General features: G+C 45.0%; 1 protein-coding gene across 3 annotated transcripts in view; it reads right to left on the reverse strand.

Moving 5' to 3' along the window:
• Nucleotides 1-16,718, reverse strand: part of RORA (RAR related orphan receptor A) — a 366,343-nt gene that overhangs the window by 109,132 nt on the left and 240,493 nt on the right. For all 3 annotated transcript variants that reach the window (XM_083586667.1, XM_083586666.1, XM_083586669.1), the window contains exon 2: nucleotides 12,599-12,628. In XM_083586667.1, the coding sequence (XP_083442793.1) occupies nucleotides 12,599-12,628 (30 nt within the window). The remainder of the gene's footprint in view (nucleotides 1-12,598; nucleotides 12,629-16,718) is intronic.

Genomic DNA, 16,718 nt, shown 5'->3' on the forward strand with positions numbered 1-16,718 from the left:
CTGCTGTGCTATGTCTACTTTAAATGTTCTTCTTTGTGCTGCTGCCACCAAAATTGGTGATGTCTGGGAAGAGCAGAACAATGTGCTTAGGCAGGGGCTGATTTGTTCCCCCTGCTGGGGGCTGGCCAGCCCTATTTTAGCGAGTAGATCCACATGCCAATACGAAAGCTTGGCCTGCAAAAACTGTATTTTGTTGGAAAACAATTAGCTACTTAAGTGTTCCATGCACCAAGCATTCCAGGCACTCTGCAAAATAATAAGGCACCTCACTGCCCCATCCTCCCATATAATTTTCTGGCATTCTCAGCGAAAGGTCAGGGCAGATGAGGCCATGTATGTCAAGGAGAGTGGCAGAGGGCTCCCCAAGTTCCTTCTGTGGGTGGTTTCTGAACATCACAAGTGCTTGTGGACTTTCAGACTGTGACGTGCTTGTGAGGGTGAGGCCCCGAGGCCTCTCTCTCCTGCCATGGGGCCTTCCAGAAAGAGAGCAAATTCCAGCAGAATTGGGCAGGAAATGGAAGTGGCTGGTTGGATGCAGTCTGTGCCTCAATAATATCATACCAGCACATGGGGTGGCCCTGTGAAAAGAGTGGCCACATTCTGGGAGTCAGTATTTGGGGAAATTTGTCCCATAACAGGACAAAACATCATTCACTCCTGGGGGAGGGTATCCTCTGCTCAACCCTTTTATTGGGAGACAAAATAAAACATTTCAAACAACTTATTGGTTTCTTTCTGTTGCCAGCTAGTCACAACATATTAGGATTATTGCAATGTGCTCTGCGTAGGGTCACCCCTGAAGATCTCAGAAACTTCAGATGGTCCAAAATGCAGCAGCCAGATTACTGGCTGGAGTTCCATTTAGAGTTCATGGAACACCAATTTTAAAACAGCTGCACTGGTTGCCAGTCCATTCCTGGGCCCAAGTGAAGTTGCTCACGTGTCAGGGTCAGCCAGTGGTCCAGGAGGAACCTGAGCGGGAAGGGGATTTTGAACCAGGGAGGAATCATCAGCTGAGTGTGAGAGTGAAGGGGAGAAGTTTGAGGTAGCCACAGACACTGGTAAGAGAAGGAGCAGGGGTTGCATCTCCTGCTCTGTAAGAGAGTCCTGATTTCGCTCCTTCTCCTCCCCCACTCTCAGTGCAGGAAAGAAGGGTCGAGAAAAGCCTAGAACAATTAAGAAAAGCTGAGTCATGGTGAAAAAATGCAAGAAGGGAGGTCTAAATAAGGGGGGAAGAGGGGCCAGAACTTTAGCTTCTGCAACTGACCTGCTTATCTGATGGATGTACCATGTGCTGACTCCTTGGTTACTGAGCAATAAGGTTCATTACTGCAGGCACAGATGGAAGGCCTTTTCTGGCAGCCTGACATCACGTTAGTGTTTAAAGCCCTAAACAACTCAGGTCCCAAATATCTAAAAGACTGTCTCCTTCTCTGCAGGCCCTCTCAGGTGCTGAGATGGGCAGAAGGGGCCCCTCTGGGTAGTTCCTCCATCCTCAGAGGGGACCTGTGAGAGGTGGTCCCTACCTAAACTGGGGAACTCCCTCCCCTTAGAGCCAGCACCCTCATTATATAGTTCCTGAAGAATGCTGAAGAGGCACCTCTTTACCCCAGCTTTTGACACGTATTTTGAGGACCCATCTTATTTCTGTGACTGTCTGCAGGGCCAGAGCACAAAGCACCCCCTCCCCCCCCGCAGTTTCCAGCAACTGGTATGCAGAAGCATTACTGCCTCTGACCTTGGAGGCACAGTGGAGTCATCAAAGCTAGTAGCCTCCCATAGCCCTCTCCTCCGCCATGAATGTGTCTAATCCTCTTTTAAAGTTGGCTGCCATAACGGCCTCCTGCCAAAGGGAGCTTCAGAGTTGAACTATGTGGTGAATCTTCCGACACTCAGCTTCAGTGAATGCCCATGAATTACCGTATTTTTTGCTCTATAAGACTCACTTTTTCCCTCCTAAAAAGTAAGGGGAAATGTATGTGCGTCTTATGGAGCGAATGCAGGCTGCGTAGCTATCCCAGAAGCCAGAACAGCAAGAGGGATTGCTGCTTTCACTGCGCAGTGACCCCTCTTGCTGTTCTGGCTTCTGAGATTCAGAATATTTTTTTTCTTGTTTTCCTCCTCCAAAAACTAGGTGCGTCTTGTGGTCTGGTGCGTCTTATAGAGCGAAAAATACGGTATACCCAGCCAGATGGACAGTGTATAAATAATAAAAATATTACTAGTAGTAGTAGTACTATGAGAGAAGGACAAAAACTTTTCTCTACCCTTGTTCTCCATGACATTTTATACATGTCTCTCATGTCACATCTCACTTGCCTTTTTTCTAGACTAAAAAGTTTCAAATGTTGCAAGCTTTCATCGTAGGGGAGGCAGATTCCTGCATAAGTGTTTACTTCTTAATGCAAATTGGCCCCTTTCATCTATTAAGCTGGCATGGAATAATGACAGACCAGAAAGTCTCCTAAGGAAGGGAGGGATGGTACTCAGTGACGTCAGAATGTAAATTAAGTTTCAGCTGCCAAGTGGTGGTTCACAGCCTCTCGTTGTGACTGGGTTTCTGCCTCAAGGATGTAGCACAAAATCTTGTGCTCCACACCCCCTTTTACTCTGGGGACTCGATAACCATCTCCCTGTTTAACCACTTGGTGTTTCTAGGTAACTGACACTTTGGTTAGCAAGTCCACAGAAGAACTTGAATGTACATCATTGCCTTTCTATAACTTATATTAAATACTAATAGGAAACTCATTTGCCAAGTGTGGATCATTCCGTAGCCAAAACAGCACCAGGGGAGGTATCACAAGGCATGGGGGTGAATCTGAAGGTTTGCATAATTATGTACAAAAAGATTTGGGGGGGGGCTCCTAAGAAGGAACTGTGCACATTCAGCATTCATGAAATGCAGTCTGACTAGTGGGGTGGGGGAAATAGAAAATGGGGTGGGGGTGACATAGGGTGTCCTAGAAATGGGTATGGGTGACTGGCAGGATTCCTGCACACAAGCACTCCCGCAATACAACATTCTGCTGCAGGTCCAGCTAGTGTTTCTCTTTCTATAACCCAGTCCTCAGTATCTGGTCACACGCCAACATGACCAAGAAAGAGAAACCAGGGAGGGGTTCTGCAGATAAGAGTCAGCTCAATTCGGCAAGGATGTCTCCCCCCAATAGGATCTCTAAGGGCACCTCTTTGCTTTCTGACACATTGCTGCCTCCCAGCCCCCTGCCAGGGTGATGGTGGTAAATAATTAAACTCCTGCTCACATGCTGCCATGGTGCTGAGAGTTCTGCACTTTCCTGCACAGGTTACAATGCCACTTATTTTGATGAACTTCTGCACCTTCCTCCCACTTGTGCACCTGAGGAGAGGGCGATGACCTTGAACTCCACTCCACAGACTCACGGTTTTGCACTTGCCATTTAAGATAGAGGTGGGGAGCATGGGGACCCAGACTGCACCCCTCACCACAGACCAGCCCCTCACTGACTTGCCTTGCCTCTCCTGCACTGCCTTTGTGTGGCTGGAATGTAGCTGTCTGTACAGAGGTGAGCGTCACATCCTTTACTCTGACTCCTCTTACCTCGGCCCCTGCCCACTTCTCTCTCTGGTCCCACCCACCAGTGGGGCGTGGCCTCAGAAAGGGAGCAGGCAAAAGAGGCCCCTCCTCCTTGCTTCAATGAGAGCTGGGATTGTGTTCCCTGATCTGCTGTTTTTCCATATGCAGGGATTTCATTTCATTTCTTTTTTCATTTTACGTAAAGCAGAGGAGCATTCCTGTCATTCCAGCCGCCACCCCAGCCCCTTGACCACCTCTGGGAGAACAAGGCGCCATTTCGGTCAGTTTGACACAGCTGGAAAGGGGAAGTTTGTAAGGTCACCTCCGGCCCCTCCTGTCCTCCAGCTCTTGCTGTCCCTTTGGCTTCTCCCAGACACCTGAGCAGCGATCCCATCAGCTTGCCCTACTTCTAAACCTTATGCAACATTCATTAAGCAGTTCTAGGGAAAGCAACTGAAAATGAGTAATTATTCCTTGCAGGAGATGAAGGGTCAGCGCCTTGAAGGTGACAGGCAACATTTTCTTATTCTTCCCACCCACAATGAAAAAACAACAACATGAGCATGTGACTCCTCTATCTTTGTGTCAAGGAGTCAAAAACATACAATTTCCTCCACCCTGTTTAAGACATTGCTTCACCAGAGGAGGAATTAAATCATGACTTCTACAATAAGGGCTTCCACCAAAGCGTTGCAGCACAGAGTGTTGTGTGCCAAGGCCCCCTGACCCCACAGTTCCCTGGAGAGATAAATAACCACAATGGACAACAGCCTATTGGGCTTTGGGTTCAAATAAGGCCACAACTTTATTGGTTACAGTCGTGAATGGTTTGGCATAGGCATTGGGTAAAGCCATTGCTATTCCACTCCAACCTATCTGCTGGAAGTGCATTTAAGGGTAAACCACATCTTGGAGGGGGGTGCCCTATGTCCTACATCAAATAGGGGGACCCCTTCTCCTTGGGGTCCCCCTTGGAGGAGTGGTATGGCCCTAGTCCCTGCCTGGAGCCCTTCCTCCCAGATCCTTTTAACAGCACACCCTTTCCCAAGGAGGAGCAGGCAGAGGCTACAACCTCCCCTCCAGAGTGCTCCTGTCCTCTGCTGATGTACTCAGGATACTCCATTCCATTTTTGCTCCCCAAACCATTTCCCCATTTCCAGCTGGGAATGGTCTTGTCCAGCCAGAATTCTGGGACCACTGAGCACGCTCTTTCCTTCTCATGGGTTTTTTTTTTGGGGGGGGGGGATGTTTCTGTGGATTTTTTGCTGGGACTGATGAGACCTGTAGTCCAAAACATTTGCACAGCACTGGGTTAGGGAAGGCTGAGAGGAAAGCCTGTTTTAACATTGGAAGGAATCGACCAGGGACTGAATATGCAACTGAAATACTTGTCAGGGTGTGGGAGGAGGTGGAAAATGACTAGACAGAAAGCAGAGAGAGAAAGCAGAACAGCCTACATACTGATAAGTGAAGCTCTCTCAGATGAAATAATCACAACTTTCATTATCAATGAGAATAGAAGTTGGAGGAAAGTCCATTGCACCTCGCTTACCTCTTTTTGGAGGTGGCGAGGGGACCTTCACCCCAAAATAAAGCATATGTCTGCCGCTAGGTAAGATTTATTGACTGAATTATTTGCTAAAGCATCTGTCTGCTGCCCCCCCCATAAACAGCCAGCAAGTTCTTAAATGAAGCACAAAGTAAAAGACGCTACAAAACCATGGGGACTTGGGGTTTGGGCCCTGAAATGTCATGGTCTGGGTTGCTCCAGAGCTGGTAACTTGACCGGGGCAACCACAACCAATATATCTTGCATCACTGGCAAAATGTTTGTAGGCCCTCCCCCAGTTGAATCTGGCTTGATGGAGTGCATGTGAAAGCAGGACAGGGGAAGGGGACAGGGTGGAAAGATAGAAGCAAATAAACCCTCCTCCCACAACAAAATCATCACATCTGCGACCAACAATAATGAGATGCAATGAAAGTGATTTGAAGCCAGCACTTCCCGCAGCCTTAAAGCGCCGATTTGAGTCACCTAAATCTGAAAGTGACAAATTTACTCCTTTGCTTTGTGTAACAATAAATATCCGGTGACACCCCAAGGGCTGGGATTTTTATGGACCATTAAACTTGTCTGCTGGTGGACGGCTGTCATTAACTATGGTTCACACAGCTGGGAGTGAAGTATTAAGACAGACGTTCAAACAAAACAACATGTTTTGGTAGATGGTGATATCAAATGGAAAACTTATGAGAGCTGCCATAATCGCCTCTTGCACCCTTACATAGTTAGATATGTAGCGAAAGTGTAATATGGGAATGGACAGACACATGCTTGCAAGCTTGTGGTGTTTTTTAGGATACATTTGTTGAGCAAATGTAGTTTCTTGCAGCTTCCTGTTGAGTGCAACAACAGGAGTTAGCTATTTTCAATTGCCAAGCCCAGCTTCTGTAATTTTTTCATGAATGAGAAAGATTTATTGATGGAGCTAGTTGCTACTTAAGAGAGTGGTTAATACTGAACAATTTAATTTTCTCAGTATAATTTTTAATAAAAAAGCAGTAACATTATAAAAGGTGCATAAAAATGTCTAACAGTTCCAGAATGTTTCAATTTCTAGAAACAGTTCTAGAATGTTAATAAAGTCTAGTAAGCTTCAGTCTTGGGCTCACACATTTGTTGTAACTTCTCAAAGCACCATGTCATCTTTGGTATGATGAAATTTTAAAGGGCTCTCTAATTCTTACCAGTTCTGTAGCACACATGTGACCAAAATCCCTGGTGTGCGGCCTCTGGTATTTGTTTGACAGACATGTGTTACTTTGGATTTCTGGGTGCCAACTACTTCTATAAGATACTGGCAAAGGAGGCAGTGTTGGCAAAGTGTTGAGTCTGCAACACAGACTCAAGTGTTGAGTCTTGCAACACAGTTCTTCAATCGGAAAAAAAGCCAAAATGCAGTTTAAAATGCATATTTTGAGAGAAAATTATTTGAAGCATTTTTATTTTAAAAAAATCACACTCCCAGTGTGTGAAGACTCCCAGAGTGACTTAGAAAGATTATTGGTAAGGGATTCATTCCCTTTGATTTGCAGTCTAAAAGACATGGTACACAAGGAGAAAGGAATGGGGAGGGCAGAGGGGAAAGCAAGCTCAGTTAAAAATACTTAAAGTTATCATTCTTTAATTGTCCATGGTGACTAGCACCCTGTTTTTGTGCAGATATTTAAAAAAAATTGTGAAAGGTTTTGAAAAACAGTGATAATGCAGATTAATGCAGATATGGAACAGAACAGTTGTATGAGTGATTACAAGGGAAAGTGCATGGAACAGAAATAGATGGATTCCTCCATTCCGTCACCTGTCCTGAAGAAGCAGTTGTCATTAGCACTGAGGAAGAAGGAAAAGCTAGGATGGTATTAATGTAGCAGCAAAGAGAGAGAGAAGAATATCTTTGTTCTTATACTGCTTTGCCGTAACAAGTTGCAAAAAGCCAATAGATGAGATTTAAAAAAGAAAGAAAAGAAGAGAGTCCTTAAAAAGAAAGAGGACACCCTTAGTCTTCAAATTTATTTATTCCCCCCTCCCCCGGGATACTGTAATTTGAAATATTTGCTCTCAACGTTTGCTGCTCACTCCCATGAAGGAAGAAGCGGCTATTCCAACTGGGACAGAAAATCCATTTCCTCTATCTATGTGAATCCTCTGGCTACCCTTCCAGCTACGTATCTGGTTTAATAATGGTAACGATAAGAGATAAGGAATCAGCTTATGGAGAGGGCCTTGAAAGAGAGGCGCTGGTCACGGGGAGCAAGACAACTCTATCTCAAAGGGAATCTGAGCACGTCTCCATGTACTGGCTGGCCGCTGCCGTTCTCAATGTGGCGATTCCCTCACAGATTAAGAAGAGCAAGCTTTACAAGCTCTGGATTATGGCACTGAGCATTCTCAACTCACAGGTGGATTAGATGCTGGTGTATCCCACGGGAGGCAAATGCAGACGCTGACCCTGCAGGATAAAATGGCCCAGCTTAGTGGATGCTAGTTAAAGGCCAGGTGCGAGGAGGGAGGGAGGGAGGGAGAACACCAGTCCTTTCCTCGACCATATTAGAGTCTCTTCACCTGTCAAGTTATGTAGGTTTAATGTCTGAAGGTGTCAAAAAACAAAGTGGTGAGTTTCCTACAGGTAATAATAATAATAATAATAATAATAATTTATTATTTAAACCCCGCCCATCTGGTACGCTCGTCAGAAAGCTGGGATTGGTTTCCATAGCCTGATCAATGAGGCCAACCCAGTTTTGCTGCGGCATAACTTGTGAACCAGATCAGCGCCAAGGGCATCTGCTGAGGGCCCACACCGGATCAGGGGCCCGTTAGACTTTCTGCATTCACTGTGGGGGGTCTGTGTGTTTGTGCTGCCCAAAGAGTTTCCCAAACCTGGAGTGTGAAAAGGCATTTGTGATCACACACAAGCAAAGTTCCCATCCACTATTTGCTATGGAATTAGCATGAAAGCAAATGGCCATTCAACATAAGACGACAACCATCAAGGAATACAAGCTCAAACAATATCACACAGAACCATTAATAGATAAAAGTACTAAACCAAATTCAGAGGACAAAAATAAGCGTGTGAGCTGGCGCAACTTCCAAAAGCATGCCAGAAAAAGGAAGGCTTTTTCACTTGTTTCTCAGAGGATTAAGTTTATTTATATATTTATTTCATAAAATTTATACACCTCTTGATTGTAAAAACAACAACTTCCAAGTGGTTTGCAAAATGATAAAATAATAAAATTATCACTAAGAAGAATTAATAACAATTATTTAAGACTTTCAAAAAGTTGATATAACAGTAAACTAAAAACAAATTAAAACTCTCATCAACTTGTTAAACGTTTGTAGCAGGTGCCGAAGACAGTACAGTGAAGGTGCCTGCCTGATCTCAATAGGCAGGGAGTTCCAAAGTGTGGGTGCTGCCACACTAAAGACTGAGTTCGTACAAATGCGGAACAGGTATTATGTGACACCTGTAACAAGCTGAGATATATGGGCTCCTGTGTGCCCTTGACTGCCCAGGTCCTTCCGCTTATTACAACTCAAGTTGGAGATACCTCAGTTATGTGGCAAAGAAGTTACAAATTGTGAGGCGTTTGTGGGCATTCTGAATTAGGTCTTGGATGTTATGGTCGTGGGCAAATTAACTCACTTCATGTGTTTGCAAATACAGGAGAAGTTATTTTAAGCAGAGTTGGGGAGCATTTGGAGTCTGTTGAAAATTCACACCATGAAGATACTGGTTGCTGGCCACCATTCAAGGGGCAGTGTAATGGCTGGGTGAATCTAGTGCACCGTGAGCTTGATCTATCTGTGGCCATGCAGAAGCAGCCATGTTACTTCAAGTGATCCACCACTTGAGGCAGAGGCAGCCAATTCGGTGCCCGCTGGATTTCGTGGGACTCCACCTCCAATCAGCTGCAGCCAGCACAGCCCATGGTCGGGATTGATGGGCGTGCTGGTCCAGTCACATCTGGAGGGCACCCTGTTGCCTATGCCTGACTCGAGATGGAGAGGCAGTACATGCCAGCCAGCCAGCCATTAAAGCTAGAACTCAGCTGGCATGTCAGAGGAAGGAACAAAGGGTGATAGATGGCTGGCTTATGGATGAAAGACAAATAAGACACGTTTCACTTTAATGGCTACTGGAGGAATTTCAACTCTTCTAAACAGCTGGCGAGGAACAGGTGTTCCTTCCCTCCCGCCAAGGGGGAAAAAATCAATTGTAATATAGTAGTTTATAAAAAAGTTTGAACCAAGCAAAGGAGAGAGAGAGAGAGAGCGCATGGTTGTCTCGAGGATTATTTTACCAGGGCAAACAGTGCTTCAAGGACAAGCAAGAAACTTGCTGCTATTTGAGGCAACTTCATTATAAAATCATTTTTAATAAGCAATCTTAGCAAAGAGAGGGAGCAGTCTTGCAGAGAAGCCCCCAAGGGACCTCCAGGCTGCCCGGTTAAGTTATTAGGCAGAAACACACGAGGGACCAAACAGCTATTTCATTGGCCTCGGGGGACAGGATTCAGTTTTCTCCAGTTCTCCAGAGGCAGTGGGGCTAACAGCCACACACCGTTAACTATCACTCCAGCAAAGTTCTGACTTTTGGAGGAAAGTGGGATGTGCACGCTTTAAAACAAAAAACTAAAAAACCTCCCTTGACTTCACACCCCAAAGTCAAAACAGGAGAGGCTCTCAGATTTATTCTGAGCCACCTGGAAATACGATCCTGGAACCAACTCTGCAGGTTTATTTGAACGTTAATGAAAGAAAAGGCCAAAGGTCTGTCTAGCCCATCATCCTGCTTGCCACTGTGATCCCCAACAGAAGAAGCCTCTAGGAAGTGCACAAGTGGGACAGGCGTGCAAGAGCTCTTTCCTACTGTTGCACCCCAGCGACTGGCATTCAGAGATGGACTGCTCCTGAGTGTGCAGGTTCAGTTGGTAGTCATTATGCTTATCCTTATGCTATTGATAGATCTGATTCTTCCCACCAACCAAATTACTTACCCCTTCCTCCCACTCGTGAACTCAGCTCCTCCATTCTCAATACCTCCTAATATTATTCTTTATACTGTTCTAGATATTTGGATGGGGCTTCAATGGCTCAAGATACAGGAATTTAGTGACAATAGTTCAATGCAACACTCAAATCAAGGATGCTTTGCTTTGAGGTGAATCTGCTCAAATAAAAAATGCAGGTCATGCTCAATGCAGCTGCTGAGGGGAAGGAGACTCAGTCCGCCCCCGTACGGTGACATCATCACGCAAGGAACTCTGCACTACTGGCCGTCACTGTTAGGGGCACATGCAGCATGATGACATTAAGGTAAGTGGTAACTTGGTCTGGCGCTGCAATTTTTTACCGACTGCACTGAGCACTTTGAGTTCCTCCACCTCCAATAGCTTCAGTTCTTAGCAACTTATGTGAAAGCAACTTCCACTGAATTGATGGTGCTTCCTTCCAAGGAAACACAGGGAGCTAAAATGGTCATGGATTCTGCTCTCAGTGCTCCTGCTGGTCTTCTCTTCTGCCCTTTTCCTTGCCCTTGCCCATAAGCAGATGTCTGAGATCAGCCCTGCTTCAAATCTGAGGTCACCTCAGAGGAGGAACAAGGGGAGCAGGACCCTCCAGCAGATCTCCATACAGCCAGTGAGGAATCATCAAATCTGGACAGCTCTGCCCCAGGACTGGAGATCACCACACCAACTCCCTGGGTTTCTGGCTGGCTCTAAGCTCCAGTCACCAGTCTCTCCTCTCCAGAGCAGAGGAGCTGGTGAGTCAGGCAGGAATGTTGAAGCTGCTGGGAAAGTATCTGTGAGGCTATTTGGGAGGAGGAGGAGGAAGCGCATGGAAGCACTTGCTTGGGTTGAGGCCTGATGCAGAGTCTGGAAGGGGTGACGTCCTCCAGTGCCTGTACTAAAGCTTCCAGTCTGAGCTAATTCATTGCTGAGCAACACCTGACCACTCTGCTCCAAACTCCAGCCTTCCTCATCTGGGGAAACGGTAGCTGGATTTCATGTTTGCTCCACAGCAGGAAGTAGAACAGAGCAGAACATACAAAAGTTGAAAGGCAAGTGGTAGTGGTGGGTTTGGGAGGAGCTTGCAAGAGTCTCAGCTGCTTAGGGCTTATCCACACTTTCCTTTTGCCTCATTCTTTCCAGGCAGAGGTCCACCCTTTAATGCTCCGTGTCCAATCGCTTTTTGTTTTGCCCTGAGTTTTCCCCATGAAAACCTGCTCTTTAAATTTGAATCAGAGCAAATGGGTTTCCTGTGGATTGATGTTTGCTCGAAATGAGCTTTAAAGAGTGAGTTTTCACAAGGAAAGCTGTGGAGCAAAAAAAGTAAAATAAAACGATGCTCGGACACAGAGCTTTAAAATGCAGACTATGGCCACAAAAAGCGACTTTAACAAGCAATGTGACACTCCTTCGATTGAGACATCATTTAAACAGTTTCATGAATGTTGAGGAAATGAGATTGCCCATTTACACTGATGGAGAGTCTAGAATCAGATGGCACATCTCTGATGGCATTGCACCAAGCGAGTTTTAGTATCCTGACAAGTCTGTTGATAAGCTTTTCTGGGATGGAGGCACAGTCTGAGTGATAACCCATTTCTGCAATGTCTTTACAGCTGTTTTACTCTGTTGAAAAGGCAATAACAGCTAACAGAGTCATGAAACAAGAGCAGATCCACCATCATTTCATTTCCAATTTTGGGAAGCTTCCAACGATAGTGTCCTTGGAAGTGGTGCAAATCCACTTGGGCTTATTTTAACTTGATTCGGGACTTTTGTAATTTGAACCTTAGGATTTTGCCATCCCTCTTTCAGACTTATCTCTGAAATAATGAAGACTGGAAGGTAATTTAAAGTTATTAAGGTTATTGTGCAGCATGTGCATGGTGAACAGCAAATGTCACTTCATTATTTCCAACCGAAGCCTCCCAACTGACAGAAGCCCACAAGAACTTGCGGTAAACAAAGTTACCGGGCTAGCAGAGAGGGCAGAGACTTAGCACAGCAAAGATTAACCTGGGCATTGTTCTGCCTCACACCAGAAAAATAGCAATTATTTCCTCTTACTTCAGGTTGCATTTGTCAAGCATAGATATGAAATTATGACACTTCCAATTCCTAATCCTAAGCAGTTGCTGAGACTCCTCAAATGCCTTGCCTAAATCCCACAGTTATGTCCATATCACTCTCTGTTTCTCAAAGATGGAACTGCCTTGGAGATAAGAAGCTCTTGTAGGAATTTCTCCCCAAGTCATGGGTCTACCAGAATTCCTGCGTATCTTCTGCCTTTTATAAGCTCTTTGGTCCCCTATGGAGCAAGCAAGAGCTCCGTCACCTTTCCCCTGCCCTCCAAGCTTATTGGTTAATGGAGGACCCAACAAAAAGGCAACACTCATCGTCACACCAATGCAATTGTCCTGTGCATAAGAGAAAGTGACCAAATCAGAAAGCCTTACTTACATGTGTGGGTCTTCTTTGTTACAGAAATACCTAGAGGGAAAGAGAGGAGAGTCACTGTTAGCAAACTGATTGGGACCATCCCACTAGCCATAGAGGGCAGTCATTAAAAAACTAAACCCAATAGCACCTCTGAGACTAATTAAAGCTTTTGCTTCTTACGTTCTCTATTTCTTCACACACCAAGAATGGAACCTCTGGCAGCAAGCCAAAGGAGAAAGATTTTATTCATTTATTATCATATTTTGCTGGGTTTATATCCCATCTCCCCCCCCCATGAGCTTGAGGTGCCATGAAGGTTCTCCTCTGTCCTCATTTGCTCCCCACAATAACCCTGGGAGGCAGATTAGTCTGGGAGGCAGTGACTGGCCTGAAGTCACACAGGGAGCAGCAGCAGAGCAAGCTGATCAGGCGCCCAGGACGGCACGCATGCCTGGTGCCCAGGGGTGAGGCCAACCACCCACGGGGGCAGGGGCAGCCGGGGCAGAACGCTGTGCGGGGCCTCCAAGGAGTCTTCCTGCCTCCTGCCACATCCGCCCTACAGCTGAGGGGGAGGCGGTAGGTGGACTGTTTGACACAGCGTGGAGCCTGCAGGCGCCAAAGCCACTGAGTCACTCCCAGGAGAGACGCGTGGTTCAGGCATGCTGCAAGCCCTGCGGTGAGTGCCGCCCAGCATTTTGTCACTCCCCTTAGTGGTGACACCTGGGGCGGAACCCCCCACTGTACCCCCCTTCCTCTGCCCCTGTCTCTCAATAATAATAAAAAAGGAGCCAACACATCAGTATCCCATGCCCTCATCCAAGCAGCGCAAGAAGGCATACTAAGGGCATACTATATCCCACTTTGACCTCAAATGGCCTTATGAGGTGGGTCAACTGGATCCAAGATCACTAGGGAACTTAACAGCTCAACAAGGATTACAGCTCAGGTCCATACCCAGCACACCACAATGAGGAACTGAACGTAAGGTTATCCTTTTTGTAAGCACTCAGCATCAGGAATCAGTTCATTTGTATTCTGAGCTGAGATGTTTGTAGAACGAGTTCAGACCACTAAAAATGATTCCATGCACTTCAGTAAGGAACACAGGACAGAGAAAGCCACATCTGAACAAAATGACCATGGATGTAGCTACTTCTCAACAGCATTTCAGGTGATATTTCTTTAAGTATTTTTTTTATATTAAAAAATCCCATTTTAATATGCCTTTAAAAAAACAGTTTAAAAAGACTTGACTCAAGCAAACCCTATACAACAGACCTTTGTGGCATCTTAAAGACTAAGCAGTTCATAAGGTTTCACTTGCGCCACTGACTCTGATGTTCTGTAATTCATGAAAACTTATGCCATAATAAACGTGTTACTCTTTCAGGTGCCCCAAGGCTCCTAGAACCCTTTGCTGCAACAGACTAACGGGGCTTAACCTATGGAAACCCAATACTTAATTTCCTGAAACTCAGTCAGGAACATTTATCAAGGCTACCTTCCTGTGTAAGAGACAGAACTAGGAGCCAAAGAATCTGACTTCTGAAGTTAAACTTTAAGTTAGGCAACAAGGGATGCATCTTTTCTATTTTCTTGAACAAAGGGACCAAAAGATGATTAGAAACACAGAAGCATTATCCACCAAGCCCTTCTGGGAGTTCTTGTTTTAGGCCCTTCAACTCCTTGGCAATGTGCAGGGAATCATCACTTATGTAGGGGTTCTTTTCTCGGCTGCTGCGTATGTCACCGGGACATACATGAGCAGGGATTCCCCCATTCAATCCCCGTTACACCCCTGCCCCACCCCCTGCCAGTGATGAAAACTGTGTCTGTGTGGTCGTGCACGACTTGAATGCTTGTGAGTGGGGAAATTGTCTGTATGGAACAATCAGACAGCCTGGATTGCAACTTTCCATCTCTGGTAGAAAAGCTATTTTGCCCAGGAACTGCCAGCTCTTGCCAGTTTTAGCCCAGTCCTAAGCACATAAGTTCAGATCTTCCTTCCAAATAAGTGCACCTAGGATTGCAGGTTTAACTTTCATGTCATCTTTCTCTTTCCACAAGCAACTTATAGAAGTGGGGATTTTCATCCCACTCTATCTCTGTAGTTTAGAAATTCTTTTGTTTTTCTAGACAACATGGTTTTATATAATTTTTTTTTAAAGTTGATGCTTTTATTATTATATTGCTTTGAGGTGTTTCACAGGAAGCCATTCATGAAACAAGCAAGCAAGCAAATAAGAACATAAGGAGAGCCAACTGGATCAGGCCAAGGACTCATCTTGTGCGGCATCCTGATCTCATAGTGGAAACCCACAAGCAAAACTCAAGCTCAATCAGGTGTCTGTGGGAAACTAGCAAGCAGGATTCAAGCACAACAGCCCTCTCCCCTCTTGCATACCCTCCAACATTTCTCCAATGAAAATAGGGACGTCCTATTCAACAACCGCAAGAGCAACAACAATTTTATTCTCTAATGCCCTGCCCATCTGACTGGGTTGCTCCAGCCACTCTGAGCAGCTTCCAATATATATATAAACATAATATAACATTAAATATCTAAAAACTTCCCTATACAGGACTGCCTTCAGGTGGCTTGGGGGGGTCGCATAACTCCATACCCTCCAACATTTCTCTGATGAAAATAGGGACATCCTAAGGAAAAGTGGGACATTCCGGGATCAAATCAGAAACCGGGATAGCTTTTGTAAATCTGGGACTGTCCTTGGAAAGTAGAGGTACTTGGAAGGTCTGACGGTACTCTTTTGAGAACCACTGGTTTAAAATAAAGTTTATTAGAAAAACAAAAACACCCAGAAGCTGTGGAGAATAGGATGACAGCAAAAACTATATGTCTTCCTGCCAGAGGCCACATCTGATAATTCTCTTCATAGTGCTCAGAATAGTATGGCTTGTATGTAACACTAACCCATGACTTCTGTAAATCCAGGAGTGTCCCTGGAAAATACGGACACTGGGAGGTTCTGTTCCTGTGTGAACTGGCATTCAGAAGTATTACTGCCTCTGGCCATGAAGGCAAAGCATAGCCATTGTGGCTAGTAGCCACTGCCAGCTTCCTCCTTCATCTAATCCTCTTTTAAAGCTGTCCAAGTTGGTGGCCATTACTGCCTCCTGTGGAAGCAAGTTCCTTTGTTTAACTCTGCACTGTGTGAAGAAGTACTTCCTTTTATCTATCCTAAATCTTCCAAAGTTCAGCTTGGATGTCCATGAGTTCTACCATTAGGAGAGAAGGAGATACTTTTCTCTGTCTACTTTTCTCCATGCCATACATAATTTTACTTACTTACTTATTCAAACCTTTATTAGGCATTATACAAACAAAACGATAAAAGAAAAAGTAACATATAAAAGCCTTGAGATATATACAGAAAGGCAGCAGTTGGCTACATACATATATATTTATATACATATAAAATCAGTGGTTTTCCTTGTTAACCTGCTCCTTGGAGGACTGCTACCAAAAACTCGGCTACCCCCGCCGTTACCCTTTGGTCAACGTCGGATAGGCAGAATCCCACACATTCACCTTGTTGGGGCTCCAGACCACCCAAAAGAGGGGACAGCACGCGTTGACGGAGCGTACTGTACAATGGGCACTGAAAGAGAATGTGCTCTACCGTGTCCGGGACATTCATAAAACATCTGCAGAATCTCTTGTTTCTAGGGATGTTTTGATATCTTCCCCTGACAAATGCTGAGGGAAAAACATTCAAACGGGCCAGCATAAAAGCCCTACGTTGGGCTGGAATTATTAATTTGGTGACGTAATTGGCTCTGCTATCTAAGATATTTAAATCATAGAATATGGGCGAACAAATTTTAAGAAATCATCTTTCTTAATCTCCTTGCATGTGTTCAAAGAGACTCAAGCAGAAATCTGTCTCTCATCTCTAAGCATATATAATGGCATGCAGATAGCATGCAATCTCCATGTTTTCATGCATTTTTTTTCAATCTATGAATATACTTCTAAAGTGAAAAAAACTCTATTTTGTTGCAAACAGACAAATTAGATTTGTTATAGTAACCAGTTAGCATGCATACGTGTTCAAAAATGTAAGCTGCAAAAATGGGAAAGTTGCCTTAAACCAATAGGCCCTGATTATATATAAATGAC

Source organism: Podarcis filfolensis (genome assembly GCF_964270895.1).
Source record: "Podarcis filfolensis genome assembly, chromosome: 14".
In the NCBI taxonomy this organism is placed as follows: domain Eukaryota; kingdom Metazoa; phylum Chordata; class Lepidosauria; order Squamata; family Lacertidae; genus Podarcis; species Podarcis filfolensis.